We start from the raw sequence: 18,672 nt of genomic DNA, 5'->3' as shown, positions 1-18,672 counted from the left end.
TTCAGTTGACATTGTCTGTAATGCCTGTGACCACCAATCCTGCTTGACTATCGTGCTGCCTTGCTATCTCACCATTACGCTTTATCACCTGGTGTATCTACTTGCTATACTAACTCATAGTTTCACTACAGAAAGATAAGATTAAAACAGCAGTCCTGTGCACTTGGAATGCTATATGCTCATGAGCATACCACAGTGTCACAGACTCTTATGAATGACTCACTGAAGGGTTTTGCAACAGACCTACCATTTCACCACTGGGGCTGTATGGACCTTATCACATTGTGTTTTACTCCATTTCTGAGACTGGTTGAATGCGATTTCGAATGGGTACTATCACATGGTGTTTGCCCCATTCCATCAGTAATTGTTTGTATTGGCATCATATCAACGCCCCATGTAAGGCATTGAATTTTGCCATTATTTATGTGTAAACCGCTTTGAGTCCCCCTAGGGGGGAGAAAGGCAGTATATAAATACTGTAGATAATAATAATAATAATAATAATAATAATAATAAATCCATTTGATTCTATCTACAAAATGTCACAGAAATTGAATATTTCCACATGGGATTTTAATTGTGTTTTTTATTTGCTACTTGCTTGGGGACCCGGTGGTTATTTGAGAAAGGCACTGCTTGTCTGTGATCCAAATTGAGTCTAGATCCAGTGTCAGCTGGTTCAGTGTGTGCGCGTAAACTACAAATCCCATATGCAAGTCCCATTGTAGATGATCCATCATCCTCCATACTGCACCAGGATGTAGAGTGGATCATGGGGGTTCTGTGTTCCAAGGTAGGTCTTGATCAGTCATTGGTCTGGATTGCAGTGGTCTCTGAAAGTAAGTGAAGGTACTGCAAGTCCCACTGTCCATGGTCTGTCATCCCACAAACCACACCAGGATGTAGAGTTGGTCATGGGGGCTCAGTGTGCCAAGTTTGATCTTGATCAGTCATTGGTGTGGGTCGCAGTGGTCTCAAGAAACAAGTCAAGGTACTGTAAATCTCATCATCTATGGTCCACACTCTTCCAAACTGCGCCAGGATGTAGAGTGGGTGATGGGGTCTCTGTTCACCAAGTATGGTCTTAATTGGTCATTCATGAGGGTTGCTGTGGTCTCAGGAAGTGAGTGAAGGTATTGCAAGTTCCATCATCCATGGTCCATCCTCCCCCAAACTGCATCAGGATGTAGAGTGGCTCATGGAGGCTCTGTGTGCCAAGTTTGGTCCTGATCTGTCATTATTGGGGCTCACAGTGGTTTCAGGAAGTGAGTGAAGGTTCTGCATCTCCCATGATCTGTTGTCCGTCATCCTCCAAACCTCACCAAGTCGTACAGAGGGTCACGGGGGATCTGTGTGGCAGGTTTGATCCAGGTCTGAGATTTGTGGGGGCCACAGTGTTCTGTGGGAAGTGAATCAGTTGAGGGTACTGCAAATTCCATAATCCATGGTCCATGGGGGGTTTTGTGCCAAGTTTGGTCCAGGTCTGTAATTTGTGGGGTTGTTGTGGGCTCAGGATTGAATGAAGGTATTGCAAATCCCATTACCCATGGTCCATTCTCCCCTTAACTGCAACACAATGTAAAATGGGTAATGGGGAGGGGGGTCTGTGTGCCATGTTTAGTTGCGATTCATCATTGGTGGCGGTCGCTGTGGCCTGTGGGAGCTGAAGCAATTGAAAGTACTGTAAATCCCATCATCCATGCTCCATCCTCCCCTAAACCATACCAGGACGTAAAGTGGGTCATGGGGGTTCTGTATGCCAAGTTTGGTCCAGGTTCATCATCCATGGGTGTTGCATTGGCCAGTGGAAGTGGGAGCCAATCAGAAAACCGCCACATATACACATACATACAAACATTCACTTTTATTATATACATAATGAAAGTGATGGTTCTGAAGCACAGTTTTTACGTGAGATTCGAAAATCAGTATGAATCCCATCAGATAAAATCTCACAAGAATGGTAGTTTGAGACTTCCAGGCTCCATCATTATGCAATATATATATATATATATATATATATATATATATAAGTGATGTATGGAGGCACTTGAACAGATTGGGAGGAGCCAGGCTTCCATGCTGTGGTGGGTCACAGTATTTTCTAAGCATAAGACTCGGGTGTGATGAGGTCAGTATGCATCCTGTCTGAATACAGTATGCATCCAGTCCTAAAAAATTACAAGATGCATACTGATATGAATGGAGTCTAACCCAATGTGATAAGGTCCTATGTTCCACTCATTTCAATGAGGATTGCACAGAAACGCCTCCTGCAGAATTTTCCTAACAGGCTCATTCAGGAGGCTTTGGATCTGAAGAAGAGAGTTTTTCTCTGCTATGGTCCTAAAACAAGAAGCTTCCCAGAACTATTCAATGCTAGTTAAAGCAAACATTTCATAGATCTTCATGCTGCTGTAATAACAACTGATTTTTTAAAAAGGAAATATTGTGCAATTTACAAAAAATGTTGATGCAGCTATAGGACAGGCCATCAAAATGAAAACATAAACTACGGTGTCCTCTATACTATTTCAAAGCATCTAGCTGCCATGCTGAGAATTACTGCTCTCACTGAGATTAAAAGTGGTTTTAAAATGCAAACAACAAATACTTCTGGAATGAAATAAAACCATAAAAAGACAATGGCAAACTCATACATCTCTTCTATTTGATGGAGAAGATGGATTGATAAATATGGTCATAGGAGTGTTATAGCATGCATCTAATTTAGATTTTTATAATTCAATATCTCTAGACTCTCAAACTGAAATGATTCAATCTAAGGATAAAATAACTACTGATGAAATGTGCAACACAATAAATCTTCATATGTGATGCAATGGAAGTGATAATGAAAGATAATAAAAACTTCACAATATTCTTATGTACTACATAAGTATTCTTTATATAAAATACATTGTTCTGAATAAGGATATAATAGAAGCTGCAGAGAATGATTTCACAGTCAAGCATATGAGCCCGATCATCAGAAGAGTGGCCTGCTTAGATCCCCACTGTATGTAGTGCTTGCATACCTGGAGTTCCAGTTACTACTAGATTCAAAGGTGTATTATATATAAAGAAAACCATAGGGTCGTGACTACAAAATCAGCTGAATTTTGTAGTTAAGGTCAAAGTGTTACGTGTCCTGTGTATGATTATAATGGGCCTATGCACAAACTATGTACATGTGCTATTCTAATAATATAATATAATGTAATATAATATATTGTATATACATATAATCTTTATAGTATCATAACGTAATGCAATATAATACTACTACTAATAATATATTATAATTATATATTTATATTACATGTAATATTACTAATAATATTATAATATAATGTTATAGTACAATATAGTAATATTTAATACTGCTATTGTACTATGCTAATCTATATACATAAAAATGTAATGTTCGTTTGTGGGATTAACAGAACTCAAAAACCACTGGACGAATTGACACCAAATTTGGACACAAGACACCTAACAACCCAATGTATGTCCTTCACTCAAAATAATTGATTTTGTCATTTGGGAGTTGTAGCTGCTGGGATTTATATTTCACCTACAATCAAAGAGCATTCTGAACCCCACCAACGATGGAATTGAACCAAACTTGGCACACAGTTCTCCCATGATCAACAGAAAATACTGGAAGGGTTTGGTGGGCAGTGTCCGTTGGTTTTGGAGTTGTAGTTCACCTACATCCAGAGATTACTTTGGACTCAAACAATGATGGATCTGGACCAAACTCTACACGAATATTCAATATGCCCAAATGTGAACACTGGAGGAATTTGGGGGAAATAGAATCTTGACATTTGGGAGTTGTAGTTGCTGGGATTTATAGTTTACCTACAATCATAGAGCATTCTGAACCCCACCAACGATAGAATTTGGCCGACCTCTATGTGGGCCACAGCAACGCGTGGCAGGGGACAGCTAGTAATAAAATATATTCTGTGCATATATATTTTGTAAGCCGCTCTGAGTCCCCTTCAGAGTGAGAAGGGTGGCATATAAATGTCATAAATAAATAAATAAATAAATAAATACAGTACAAGAGTTATAAGGTCTCTAAATTGCAAAAAAGAGCCCTCTGTCCATAAGGACCCCCAGTTTAATTCAGTAGAGGTACTTGTTCTGTGCACACAAATAATTTGTGCACATAATGACCCCACCGGAACATGGTAACATACTATCAAACTGCACAAGCTTTTTAAAAATACAAATGTTTTACATAAATATTTACTAATTTTCAAAATCTAGTTGCATTCAATTCAGACAGAATGATTATTATTTATTAAGATTATCATTTTACATATTTATATCTCATCTTTCTCTAAATAATGAGACTTGAATAAAGTAGCATACAACACAGGTTTCCCTTATTAATGACTCTTTCTAATGAGTTACTCTTTACTATCTGCATTATCTATAAAGCTACATTTTTCATTAAAAAGTCATAATATCATAAATAAATAACAGAATAGAAAACTTAACACCCAACATTAAAAAAATACAAGAAAGCAAACACTGCAAAAACATATAAACAAACCTAATTCTCTCCAGCTGAATCCAATCTGCAGAATTATTCTTCGAGTAGGACACAATTATGTTGGGATCTGAGTAACTAAACCGACATGAACCTGACCCTGTGAAGAGCAATAATATTAGAAGTGTTATAACACTGTCGAGTAATACATTATTCTTCAGAGCTTTTCACTTTTGACTGAGATCTTGCCACCATTATCACTTTTCCATATTTTAAAATTCTTTGATTGATGATGAAATTTGCTGTGATCTGTTGCTGAAGGAAAACGCATAATAATGCATGCTCTCTGAGTCAGAAATAATGTGGAAATGATAAATCACAGCAGGGCAATATAATCTGCTGTAGATTTCCCTAGGGGAGCTATAATAAATTACTAAACATCTCCTATTCCAAAAACACACAGAAGTAACACACAGAAGGAAGCGCCATGTACCACATTGGCCAAAGTAAACACTCAAAGGCTGCTATACATAAAGACATTTCTTAAGAAAATATGAAAGTCTTTTTGTAAAATGACTGGGCTTAAAGTGCATTTAATTCAATGACAGACGAGGATCCTCTTTTTTTGTTGTGAAAACGCGAAGTTCTTCTGGGAGCTACAAAGAGCTAGTGAAACCTAAGTGGGAAAATCTGAATATTTATTAAATATATATTCTTGCTTTTGAACTTTTCACTAACTAGAAGGAGCAACAAAAAAGTAGAAAAATTAACTCTCACTGAGGATATAGGACACAATGCATCCCTCTTCCAAGACAACCTACTGTACTATGCTATAAAACATGTCCTTAGTCTTGTACCTCTCTCCGTATATGGAAGAGACAACTGTCACCTTGAAACACACAGAGATTATGATTTCTGGGAATGTATTTTGGACGCATGATGAGGTTTATTTCTTTTAAATTACTTATTTGTCTGGTTAGTCATTATAAGTTTATATTGATACTATTTTATTTATTGTTTTGATTTGGTTTGTCTGTTTATTATGGCATTGAATGTTTGCCACTTTCTGCCTGGAAACCACCCCCCAGGGAGACAGGGTGGGTTACAAATAAAGCTGTTGTTGTTGTTATCTTGTCTCTTACTAAAATTCAGCTCCAGGTCATGCCAATTCCAGGCTATGACATTCTGCTGCCTGAAACAAACTGCATCCCCTCTTCAAGACCAAAATATTAAAAAGTTTTAACATGTCACTCAGACTTTATTTTTCCCTACTTGCTCCACCGTTCATGTTGTCACAAGAACGGTTGCTTTCCCCTAGTTCGCAGGAGAACTAGATCTTTGGTCAGTACCAATAATGAGATGTCTTTGTGCCCCCCACCCCCATCCATTATTATCAGTGAAGGGATGGTGTAGCGAGGGAGAGAGACTATTTCCTCTTTAAAAACCTCTTTGCTACCTTATACTGATTCAGTTTATTTTTTTATATTGGCTGGGACTTTCTGTGTGCTGTTAAACCTTTGCACTTGATATCACAGGCAATGAAACACTCTTGTGTATAACAAAGTAACACAGTTTATTTATAACTTCTGGCTCCAACGCTTGTGGTTACATTTGTGTTTTGTTGCAATCTTGAGGCTTTCAGTCAGTACCATTTACTTGGTTAACTTTTCTGAATAAACTATCAATGTTTCACATTCACAAACATGTTACTTGCTTTACACACTCTTGGCTGAATTATATTCTGAACTAAGGCAACACTAGCCTTCTTTATGTTCCTTAAAACTCGAGCTCTATTTAACTAACTGCTTCTCTATATCAGAAGTCTTTAACACATCTTCATAACTGCTTATTTCTATCAGCCACTCAAAAACCTACTCTCCTCTTCACACACAGTTTCCTAACTGTCATTTTCAAACTCCCTCACTCTAACTGCCTCTTTCAGAACCTTGGCTCCGCCCCTTTGGAATGTTCAGCTCTGCTCTCCTCAACTGTCATTTTGGCCTAGCAGCCTTTTCAAATCCTGGGCCTACACTAATCTGCATATGACCAATCGGCTTCCCATATGCAAATGAATCCTATCTCTGCTGTGGCTACCCTGTCTGTGCCTATTCTCCCCTGTCTGCCATATGTAAACATAGAGCTATACACCAAAACCTTAACATAGAGTAGCAATTTCACTACAGATGGGCATGGTGCCCAACAGGATTCCCAACGCACTTCCCAAACTCTCCCAAAGCCTTCCCAGTTCTCAATATCTGTTGGGAATCAGCCTGTGTTTGTGTTCCAGGATCATGCTACTTCTGATGATGTTTCTAATGTGGGCAATGCTGTGGGAAATGATGAGGGGAATGGTAGGGCTGAGGCTGAGGTGCAAGATGGAGATGGTTTGGTCAATGATTTTCATGCAGGCAATGACAGAGGCCCCAATGCAAAGGGCAGTTTCTCATGGGAATATTCCTGCTGGGCATAGGGGTGATGGTTTACTCCTTCTTTCTGTGAGCTCTCAAGATTTGGGTTTGGAAAGCAATCTGACACCTGGAAATTTTAATGAGCAGCCAGAAAGGGAGTTGAAAAACAGGCGGCTGGAGTTCAGCCATGACCGACAACAAACTCAAGGTTTACTTCGCTCCGAAAAGGCTTCGTCAGATAAGAGCCAAGGGTGGGGGAAAACAAAACCAGTTTCTGGGTTTTGAGATATAAGCTTTGCTTCTAGGGAAAACCTGTTAGATCAGGCATCGTTTGGAAATCAAATTCATGTGCTATGGAAATCCTGTTTTAAGGGGTCTTGTTCCTGTGGATACTTCTAGCCTTTTGGTGTTGATTAGCAGCATCTGGATTGTCTTTGCATCCTGTTGATTCCTATCTGGATAAATACTGCCTTGGATTGCTTTTATATCTTTTGTGGACATTGCTTTGAGTTGCTGCATTTTACTGACCTTTTACTTTTTGGAACTTTCCTCTTTACTTACAAGCATTTCTTCTACTGGCTATTTTACTAAGTTTCAATAAAAAGGATTTGTTTCTTCACTCATCGTGTGGCAGGTTTAAAGTCAGAGGGGTTTTCCTGTTCTGGTGTGCAACAATATCAAATCAGAAGCCTTGAAATGGGTTCAAATTAACATTTAAATTCAATTCCTGCTTCTGAAGCCTCTTCTACATGCCCACCAAAGCCTTTAGAAATGGAATAGCTACAGTCAGCAAAATATCACTCAATATCAAATGCATGTAGACTACAGAATGGGATTTATCCTGGGCATGAACTCATCAGCTAGTTACTTGAATTGTGCTACTTTCACAGTCTCAATTAGTCTCGGTGGCTGTTTATGTGCACACATATTTTCAACCATTTATGCCAAGAGATGACAGCAAGGGATAAATTGCGTCCATGATCTGCATGGTCCTTTCTGTCCTACTACAGCAGTGGTTCTCAACTTTGGATCCCCAGATGTTTTTGGCCTACAACTCCCAGAAATCTCAGCCAGTTTATCTGGGGACCCCAGGTTGAGAACCATGTACAACATCATGTACAGCAAAAATGGCTTGTCCAGTGTTCTGGGGTTGATACAGTCATTTGGATGTCATTACATGTTACTAGTTTTTTATGCATGTCTAAGATGGAGGAGTCTTTAGGAAGGACTACTGAAAGTGACAGTAAAGCTGGATTATATGGAAGTATAGACTAATATAATCCAGTTCAAAGCAGATAATCTGGATTTGATATAGCAGTGTAGATGTAGCCTTTAATTAAACTTGCTCAAATACCTACAAATATGATCAAACTTCCTTTTTTCCTTCCGGTAAAGAGTTTCAAACATATGTGGCTCCTGGATAAAGTAAAATATTCCATTTCCATGGTGGTTCTACGTGGGTCTTCTTTTACTTTCATGGTATTCTGGTCAAAGACTGAAATTTCACACTATTTTTTCGTATGGGAGATATGTATGGAAGATACCTGATACCTGATACCTGAAAGCAACCAATCATGCCTGATTGGTTGTTTTCAAACACCAGAAGCTTTACATTAAAGAAAAGGCTATGATTCAGGGATTTGCAAACATTCTCTCTTCCCAACTCCTGCAAAAATGCTCCCTGGTTCCATGTCTGTCTACTTATCAAGGTTCCAATCTTGGAATAGAGGAGGAATCATTTCATTTTCAAATTCAGAAAAAGGAAAACACAGTAATCTGAAAAATGTCATTTTTCTTTCAAAGAAGTCATTATACACACTGAATTAGGTTTTTGGTTTAAAGGTGAAGGGAGTACGTGCCTTCACGTTAAGTAGTCCTAGGCTTCAGTAATTCCACATATATACACATTTTTCGTAGTTGTAATGACATAAATATTTATGGCATCATAGCCATATAAGATTCAAAAAGATATGTGTTGTGAGAATCTCAATTAAACTTAAAAGTTTTCAATTACCTGGTTTTGAATTTGAAAAGAAATAAGTAAACAAAATGTTTTTGCTAAAAAAATACATGCCAGAATAGAAAACAGAATCTGTGACAGAATCTTTTGTTTCTTCCTGTTCTTTATACCATCTTTTTTTAAAAAATGGAAAATATAATGATGCTAAAGATAGTTGTTCAAACTCTTACAAAACATGTACAATATGCTCCAACATTTTATTTTTGCGAATATAACGGCAAGAGAGCTGTGATTAACTGATGTTGCACCAACACAGATATGTTACATTCCCAATTAAGCTCTTGAAAATAAATTGACCGGCAACTGCCACTAGTTTATTTTTTTACTAACCCAGCTGTTTGATTTTTATAACATTAAAAGCAAAAGAAAAAAAAATATTATAACCTATTTTTGCCCATCTGGTAGATCAACCACTTTAACTGAATGGCATCTGTTGTTACATTATGTATTTCTAGTGTACACAGATTCCATACTGCAAACCAGGGCTGTGTTTTGAAGGGTCCAATTGGAATAACTCAACCAGGATCTCCAGTAGTTAATTCTCATCACTCAATTTTAAATCAACAAACAAGTCATTTTGGTCTTTCTGGATCTTCCTTAGAAAGCACTGGAAAAGTGTGACAGTAATAGTAGAACAGAAACATCAAATTTCCTTTTCATCGCCACTAGCTGCCCCAGACAGAAAATGTCCTTCTGCTGCGGTTCAATGGGATACTTCAATTGCCACTTAGCAGACTCAAGTGATACAGCAGACATGATTTAGCAGACTTGAAAGGGGGTTGGTAGCTCTAGTGTTGTGGCTGTCAGAAACGAATGAATCGTTTTTGAGACACATAATGACTTGGAGTAAAAGTTCAATTAATTTTAGGGGAAAAAATGTTTTCCCCCCTTCCTGGCCTCTTTCTTCTTAAATTTCATTGGAAAATTAAATACATTGTCAGAGCAAGGTTTAAGAAGATTTCAAGTGGTGTGCCTATTTAGAGGTAGGCTAAATTCAGTTTAGTTATAGGGACAGAACTGCAGCCTTAAAACTGTTCTCACGTAAACACAAGGATATAAGGTAAATCTACACTACAGGATTAATGCAGTTAAGTAGCACTTTGACTGCCATGGCTCAATGCTATGGAATTATGGGAGCTCTAGTTTTACAAGGTCTTTAGTCTTTTCTGTCAAAAGGAATTGGTGCTTCAACAAACTACAAATCCCATTATTCCATAGAAATGAACCATCACAGCTAGTGGTATCAAGCTACATTAATTCTACAGTGTATGTGAACCCAGAGAATCAGTTGCTTCTAACTCTTGCAAAATGCTGAAGCAGTTAAAGACATGTCATACAGGCAAAAGGGATATTTAGAATTTGGGATGAGTTATTGAATCCAGATTGCTCTGCATTTCAGGAGTTACTGACAATTCTACTGCAAGGTAACAGCAAATCTGACCAATAGGCAACTCTCAAATGATGAAGTATCAATCCTAGCAAAATGAGTCAATTTTACTGTTACCACCATCAGGATCCCAGTAGAAAACAAAATTGCCAATGTTGAATTAGCTATTTACTATCTCCCTGAGGAAGAAGCAGAGGAAGTAAGAGGGGAAACAGTGAGGATCCTGAGAAGGGCAAAACTTCACCCAACAACATAACAAGGAAAGAAAGAAAAGCCATCAAAAACCTGAACTCAGATCCAGAAATCATCATTCTTCCAGCACACATGGGGAATGCCATGGTAATCATGAAAACAAAACAATACAAAGAAAACATTAGATAACTTCTGCATCCTACAACATACAAACAATTAAAACAGGACCCAACCAACAAAATCACCAGAAAAACCAACACTTTGATTAAGAACTCCTCAGTAAATCTTAACATATGCCAACAACTATGCAAATCGGAAGCTCTCCCTCCTAGGCTTTATGGACTCCCAAAAATCCGTAAGGACTCCACTCCATTCAAACATATTGTGAGTGCCATTGGATTCCCCACATTCGACTTGGCAAAATTTCTGGCCACACAACTACACACCCATATGGGCTCACTACACATTACATTAGGACTCAGCCCTATTCATAGAAAAAATCAGCAATATCAAACTCAGTGCCAATGACATACTGATCAGCTTTGATGTGGTGTCTCTATTCACCAAGGTAGCAATAGCAGACACCATTGGCCTCATTATCCGGAATTTCCCAGAAGACATCACAGTCTTGTTTCAACATTGCCTCATGACAAGCTACTTCCAGTGGAACAATGAATTCTAGAAGAGAAAGATGGAGTAGCCATGGGGAGCCCTCTTAGCCTGCTCATAGCAAATTTCTACATGGAACACTTTGAGAAACAAGCCCTGGAAACAGCAACAAAAAAGCCCACTATATGGATCAGATTTGTTTGACACCTTCACCAGTTGGAGCCATGGAGAAAAAGAACTAAACAAGTTCCTGGACCACATCAACAATATCCACCCAAACATCTAATTTACCATGGAAAAACAAAATGAAGGAAAACTACGATTTCTAGATGTCCTAGTCATCCACAAACCAAATCAACAATTGGACCACACAGTTTTACAGAAAACCTACACACATGGATAGACACCTATATAAAAACAATCATCACCCATGTAAAAAACAAAAAGCACAATTAAAGCCCTGGTAGACCATGCAAACTGGATCTGCGATCCCCATCTCCTCTGAGATGAACAGAACCACCTAAACTGGAGTCTATAGGCCAATGGGTACTCTACGGCAGACATCAGAAGAGCTGAAAGATCGAGAACAAGTCAGAAGAGTAAAGACAAAGATCCACCTAGACGAAAAGTGTTCTTACCATACATCAGGAGAACCACTGACCACATAGGGAAGCTGATGAAGAAACACAACCTACAAACACAACCCACAAATTATCTACAGACCCACCAAAAAAATTCAACAAATGCTGCATTCAGCAAAGGACAAGAAGGATCCTCTCACATCTGCAGGAGTCTACCTTATACCATGCAGCTGTGGACAAGTCTACATAGGGACCACCAAACGCAGCAATGGCCAAACACGAATCAAGGAACATGAAAGACACTGCAGACTACTTCAACCAGAGAAGTCAGCCATAGAAGATCACTTTGTGAACCAACCTGGACACAGAATATTATTTGAGAACACAGAAATGTTGGACCACTCTGACAACCATCTTGTGATACTTCAAAGCGAAGCCATTAAAAATCCACAAGCATGTGGACAATTTCAACAGAAAGAAGGAAACCATGTAAATGAACAAAATCTGGTTACCAGTATTAAAAAATATCGGATTCAAGACAGTAAATAAAGAATGCCTTAAGCCACAACAGCCAGGCTACCTCTACACAAATACTCTCCCTGATTGACATTGCAGCTGCAAGGTTACTGAATGCTAATCAAGCTTAATAATTGCAACATTCACACTTGCTTACCCAGGACATTCCACAGATATATGTACACTCCACTTGCCTCATTTCCAACAGACCTCTGAACAAATCTCTGAGGATGTTTGGCATAGATGCAGGCAAAACATTAGGAGAAAATGCTACTGAAACATGGCCATACAACCTGAAAACTCACAGCAATCCAGCAATCCTCAATTATTAGTGCAAGAAAATAAGGCAATATGTCTGTACAAGTCAGAGGATTGCTCTCACTTCCTGTTGACTAATCCCCGTTCCTACCTATAAGTCCTTTGTAAGTTGAATGCTTGTAACTCGGGGACTGTCTGTATGTCATCAAATTATTTAAGATAGTTATGACTAGCAAATGCTTGTGCTTATGTACAAACCACAATACTAATCACTTTGAGCCAGGAATGCTAGTTTAATAAAACATGAAGTGAGTGAGCTGTGAGCCCCTCATTCCTTACTCCAAATTGTTTATGAATAAGTTAATAGCTCAAGAGCCAACACAGATCCCTGGGGAAAGTAGTGCTTACTTACCTTTGATGTGAAAACAGTCTGATTATTCCTGCCATGTATTTCCTGGTATTTGACCAGTAACCAATCCAGAAGCAAACCTGTTAATAAATTTCATAACTGCTATGCTTACTCAGGAGAATTTGGTGAGAGATTTTTAAAGTTGGGGTTTATCCTATCTACTAGAAAACTTTATTAACAAATGTGTAGATCAGGCATTGGGACTTACGTTGTATTAGATATTTGTCTGGTGCTTGTGTGACCCTTCATCTGCCATTCGATAACTAAGTAATGCATGGATGAGGGGTTACACTCTTGTGACAGAATCAAAGGTATGTCTCTTACATTGTCCAGCTCTGGAAAGCAGCTTCACTCACCTTATGCCATTCCCAAATGGAGAAAATAAATCTACAGGAGTACTTCTGTAGCAGTGAGCATCTGGATTAGCAGGGCCAACTTCACTGTGTATGGGCTTTTTATGAATGGGAAAAGTTCATGCACAGCAAACCTATCCTAACCTAGTCACCAGTTGCTGTTTGGATTCATTTCGCTGCTTTGGGATCAAAAGACCTAGGCCCCTTCTACACTGCCATATAAAATCCAGATTTGAAATGGATTATATGGCAGTGTAGACTCAGATAATCCAGTTCAAAGCAGTTAATGTGATTTTTTTCTGTTTTGATAATCTGGATTACATGGCAGTGTAGAAGGGACCCAAGATAACTGAAGATTTCCCACACCTACATACTCCTGGTCTTACCAGCTATGTAAGTGTGACAGCGTGAGTGGCGCCACCTATGTGTAGAACTGTTAGTTGCAAGATTTAAACTCTTACATCATGCTTAATCCTGCCTTTTTATCCTGTTTATGTATAGTTGGATGGATTGGTTACTTATAGCTGTCAATCAGTACTGTTTGGCTCCACCTCTTCCTGCAGGAGGGGAGTGCTTCCTTTCTTTTCATTCTACCAGATGGATGTGAGTAAGAGACTTGGCTCTAAAAGACCCTGATTTAAATTACCTCTCAGCACCAGTTCTGAGGTTTTTTACCCTTGAGACTTGTGCTTCATGTTCAGACCAACCTGAACAACGTTAGAAGTCTCAAGAGCCTTCAAACCGGTTCTTTTGGCACCAAAGGAAGATCCTGAGTCTTCAAACATAGGCCACCTGAACTGGGGTTGTGGTTTGCTCCAGCATTCACAGCCATTGAGGAAAGAGGAAACTTGGAAAGGCTTCTCAGCTTCAAGCACCTTGGAACCAGGACTAACTGAGACTGTAACATATATTTTCCTTCGCCCCTCTGAAGTTTCCAGCTCATTGCTTTAAAGAAATAACTCTTTGTCAACAATAAAACTTATTTTGAGTTATTTACAGCGTTTTGGGTTTTTGGGAGTTCCAGTTTCCTATAGGAGGGCAAGAAGCAATCCCCCGGGGAAAGATGCCGCGTCCATCCCTCCTTCATTAAGAATAATAGCCCCAGGCGCGACGGCACAGTAAGTAACCAGCAATGTGATGAACCTAAGGGCAACTCCAGTCAACAGGACCCCCACCCCACCTCTACAACCCTTGGGAAAAAGATCTGCATTGGAGGAAATCTGGGTGTGGGCAGAGGTGGTGGCTTATGGATGGAACCGGATTGGCAACTCCAGGGAGACTTATCAACTTAGACTTAGAGAGCCATAGGTTGTGCAGGTCTGCAATACAGCACAATATTCACCCACTTCTAAGCACCTGGATGTCATGAAAAAAACAAGCCACCTATTACTTTGAATCTCCACTGAACAATTTTTTGAAAAGAAAATCCAAGATAGATTTCTTTATTTCTTTATTTGCATCATTTCTATCCCGCCTATTTCAGCCCGAAGGCCCCAAATACCTGAGAGTCACTCTGGATCGTGCTCTGACCTACAAGAAGCACTGCCTGAACATCAAGCAAAAAGTGGGTGCTAGAAACAATATCATACGAAAGCTGACTGGCACAACCTGGGGATCACAACCAGACACAGTGAAGATATCTGCCCTTGCGCTATGCTACTCTGCTGCTGAGTATGCATGCCCGGTGTGCATCAAGATCTACAGAGACACTCGCTGGAACACCTCAGCAAGCGAGAGTCCAAAAGTGGCAGGCTCAAACCCAGAACCTCAATCAATGGCTGATACCAAATGAGATACTCCCCCCTGGGCACACAAAAAACTGGGCGACTTGGAAGGCGCTGAACAGACTGTGCTCTGGCACCACGAGATGCAGAGCCAATCTTAAGAAATGGGGCTACAAAGAGGAATCCACGACATGTGAGTGTGGAAAAGAGCAAACCACTGACCACCTGCTAAAATGCAACCTGAGCCCTGCCACATGCACAATGGAGGACCTCCTTGCGGCAACACCAGAGGCAATCCAAGTGGCCAGCTACTGGTTAAAGGACATTTAATCAACTACCAAACCTGCAAATTCTGTGTTTTGTCTGTTTGTTTGTTTCTTTGTTTGTTTTTTGTTAAAAATGTAATACAAATGTCTGGTTGCTGATGACACGATAAATAAATAGCCCAAAGGCGACTCAGGGCGGCGTACAGACTGGCAACAATTAGATGCCATATATATATGTGTGTGTGTATACACACACACACACACATACATATATATATATATACATACACACATACATACATATACATACACACACACACACATATCCGTTAAAAGCAATTAAATCACATCATAAATACATATAAAATCCATAAAAACTATAGATTCCATAAAACTATAAAAATTACAAAAACCATAGATTCACCGTAGGGTTGCCATAAGTAAAAAATGACTTGAAGGCACACAACACCAATCTTATTTCAAAAACAGGATTTCAGTTCCATATCCCAGTCAGCCTGGCAGTCAAACTTAATTTTAAACAAAGTTTAAAAGTTTGTACTCAGCAGGAAAAAGTTTGAAATTGACCAGTTCTTCTATTTCAGACTGTCAATAAGCTTACATTGGGTGTGTTTCAATACTGTAAAATTATTCTTGCTCTGTCAAAAAATTGTGCTTGGACGCACAATTAAATAGCACCGGTAAGGAGACAGAAAATAAAACTCCAAGAAAGGACATTCATTCAAGCGAGTACAAAATTAAATGATGGCCACTTAGGGAGACTCTTCAAAAGAAATTGCACATGTAGCTTATTCTTAACATAGCTAAATCATATGAGCTTTATACTTCCAGGTGCCTGAACGCCTTTGAGACAACAGGCAGAGGCACTTAATTAGAGTCTCATTGGTAGGCGCCCAAGGGAATAGCCTTTGACTATGCCTTGTTTATGGAAAGCAGATACACTACCAGCAGTCCACACTATCAAATGGAAGCTTGTGTTTTACTCAGATAAGCAGGATGTCATCTGTGAAGACAGCAATTTTATGTTTGTTACCATGGGCTGTGATGCCCTGAACCCCTTGAGAATAACTGCAAAGTGATTCAATTGACTAAAAAAAAAACCGTGAAAGAATTGGCTTTGTACTAATCTTCAAGGAAAAGAAATCTTGAATCAGGAATTTAACAAACAGCATACAATGTATCTAAAACAGTAGATTGTATTCGGGGGGGGGGGGAGATATTACAAATGCCCACTCAATATTACATCATCACTGCATGTACAGATAAGACTGATTATTGGACAGTTATTTTAAATTAATATTATGGCTTTCTGTTACGCCATCAATTGACTGGCATTATTTCCTATTCTTGTTCACATTCTTATTTACTTGGCTACATCTATATCCATAATAAACATGAAAATGTGTATGTATGTGGCTGGAGTGCTCATTTCCACAGACAGGCTCCCACTTCAACAAACCCACGATGCTGAGGAGCCACCAAAAGCCCTCCCTCCAATGACATTTCAGGTTATAGGGAGCACCATGAACATGTAGCCCATCCCTGGCCAATGTCCTCCCCAAGTACCACCCAAGGAATGCTTTCATTTGGGAACAATTTCACCCTAGATTTTATGTTTTTCCTCCACCACAGTAAGTGTTTCTTACTCTCTCCATTGGTGTGGAATTTGCATGATCCCAACCACTGCCTCTCCTTTAACCCTTTCCTACTCTTTTCAACTCTGTCTGCACAACAAACAGAGCAGAACTAATCAGCAACTAAACACACTGGAGATGTTTGAGTGATTGCTTCCACGTGAAGGAATTTGTAGTTCATCTTGCACAGAGGTAGGTAATTTTCAACAGTAAGCAAACAGTATTTTGGCGCCCCACCCCCCAACCAATCACTGATATATATTTTCTGTTCGCTGTGGGAGTTCTGTGTGCCATATTTGGTTCAATTCCATCATTGGTGGAGTTCAGAATGCTCTTTGATTGTAGGTGAACTATATGTCCCAGTAACTACAACTCGCATATGTCGAGGTCTATTTCCCCCCAAGAGTGCCTCAAGAGTGCCCCTGGGCAAAATCAATTATACTGCAAATGCTTACTTTGTGCAATGGGTTGAGCCGCCCCTGATCCTGCATCAAGTCAGAGCACTGTGCCCCCCACTGACAATGGACCTGAACCACATTTGGCACACAGAACTCCCATGACTAAAGAAAAATACTGGAGAAGTTTGGGGGAAATTCAGCTTGATTTACAGCTGTTGTAGGTACTGGGATTTATAGTTCATCTGCAATCAAAGAGCACTCTGGACCCCACCAACAATGGTCCTGGGCCTCACTTGGCAAACAGAACCCCCATGACAAACAAAAAAAATACAGGAGAGCTTTGGGGAAATTCATCCAGATTTATAGGAATTTATAGATTTATAGTTTCACCTATATCCAAAGAGCCCTGTAAATGCACTAAATTTGGCTTGCATGCCCAATATGCCAAAATTTGAATACTGGTGCATTTTGGGGGGAATTAGTCTTGACATTTATTAGTTGTAGGTAATGGGATTTATAGTTCACCTGCAATCAAATAACAGTCTGCACCCCACCGATGATGCATTTGGACCTAACTTGGCACACAGAAAACCCATGACGAACTGAAGGTACTGGAGAGAATTGACGAGACTGATCCACCATGGTGAAAATTGTACTTCATCCAGCAAGAGAGCACACTGAACCCCACTGATGCTGCATCTAGAGTAAACTTGCCCAACACGACAAATTTTAAGTATTGATGGGAGTTTCAGGGGGTTAACCTGGCTTGATGTGAGTTGTAGTACACCCACAACCTTATGCATTTTGTCAAATAAAAAAATACTTCTTCTAATAACCCAGGCAACGCCGGGTACCCAAGCTAGTAATAAATAAAACAAAGAAAATGTACACCTGCATTTTTCAGTTTGGCTAATGTAATGCCCCCGGTGGCGCAGTGGGTTAAAGCACTGAGCTGCTGAGCTTGTTGACCGAAAGGTCGCAAGTTCGAATCCGGGGAGCGGCGTAAGCTTCCACTGTCAGCCCCAGCTTCTGCCAACCTAGCAGTTCGAAAACATGCAAATGTAAGTAGATCAATAGGTACTGCTCCGACGAGAAGGTAACGGCGCTCCATGTAGTCATGCCAGCCACATGACCTTGGAGGTAGTCTATAGACAACGCCAGCTCTTCGGCTTAGAGATGGAGATGAGCACCACACCCCAGTCAGACACAACTGGACTTCATGTCAGGAGAAAACCTTTACCTTTACCGTACCTAATGCCATGTTCTCTGTCCCAAGCTCAAACTGACTAAATCTTTACCTCCTAGATAATTCACATGGTACTCAATTATGTGTCAGAGTCTTTATAAAACTTGCTACTTTTTTCATAGAAAAAAAGAGACTGTTTATGG

General features: G+C 39.6%; 1 protein-coding gene across 4 annotated transcripts in view; it reads right to left on the bottom strand.

The window, feature by feature from the left end:
- Positions 1-18,672, bottom strand: part of RELN (reelin) — a 375,263-nt gene that overhangs the window by 192,595 nt on the left and 163,996 nt on the right. For all 4 annotated transcript variants that reach the window (XM_067468825.1, XM_060778339.2, XM_060778338.2 and 1 more), the window contains exon 9: positions 4,574-4,670. In XM_067468825.1, the coding sequence (XP_067324926.1) occupies positions 4,574-4,670 (97 nt within the window). The remainder of the gene's footprint in view (positions 1-4,573; positions 4,671-18,672) is intronic.

Source organism: Anolis sagrei, chromosome 5 (assembly GCF_037176765.1).
Source record: "Anolis sagrei isolate rAnoSag1 chromosome 5, rAnoSag1.mat, whole genome shotgun sequence".
Classification (NCBI taxonomy): Eukaryota; Metazoa; Chordata; class Lepidosauria; order Squamata; family Dactyloidae; genus Anolis; species Anolis sagrei.
This window is presented reverse-complemented; position numbering and strand designations above follow the sequence as displayed.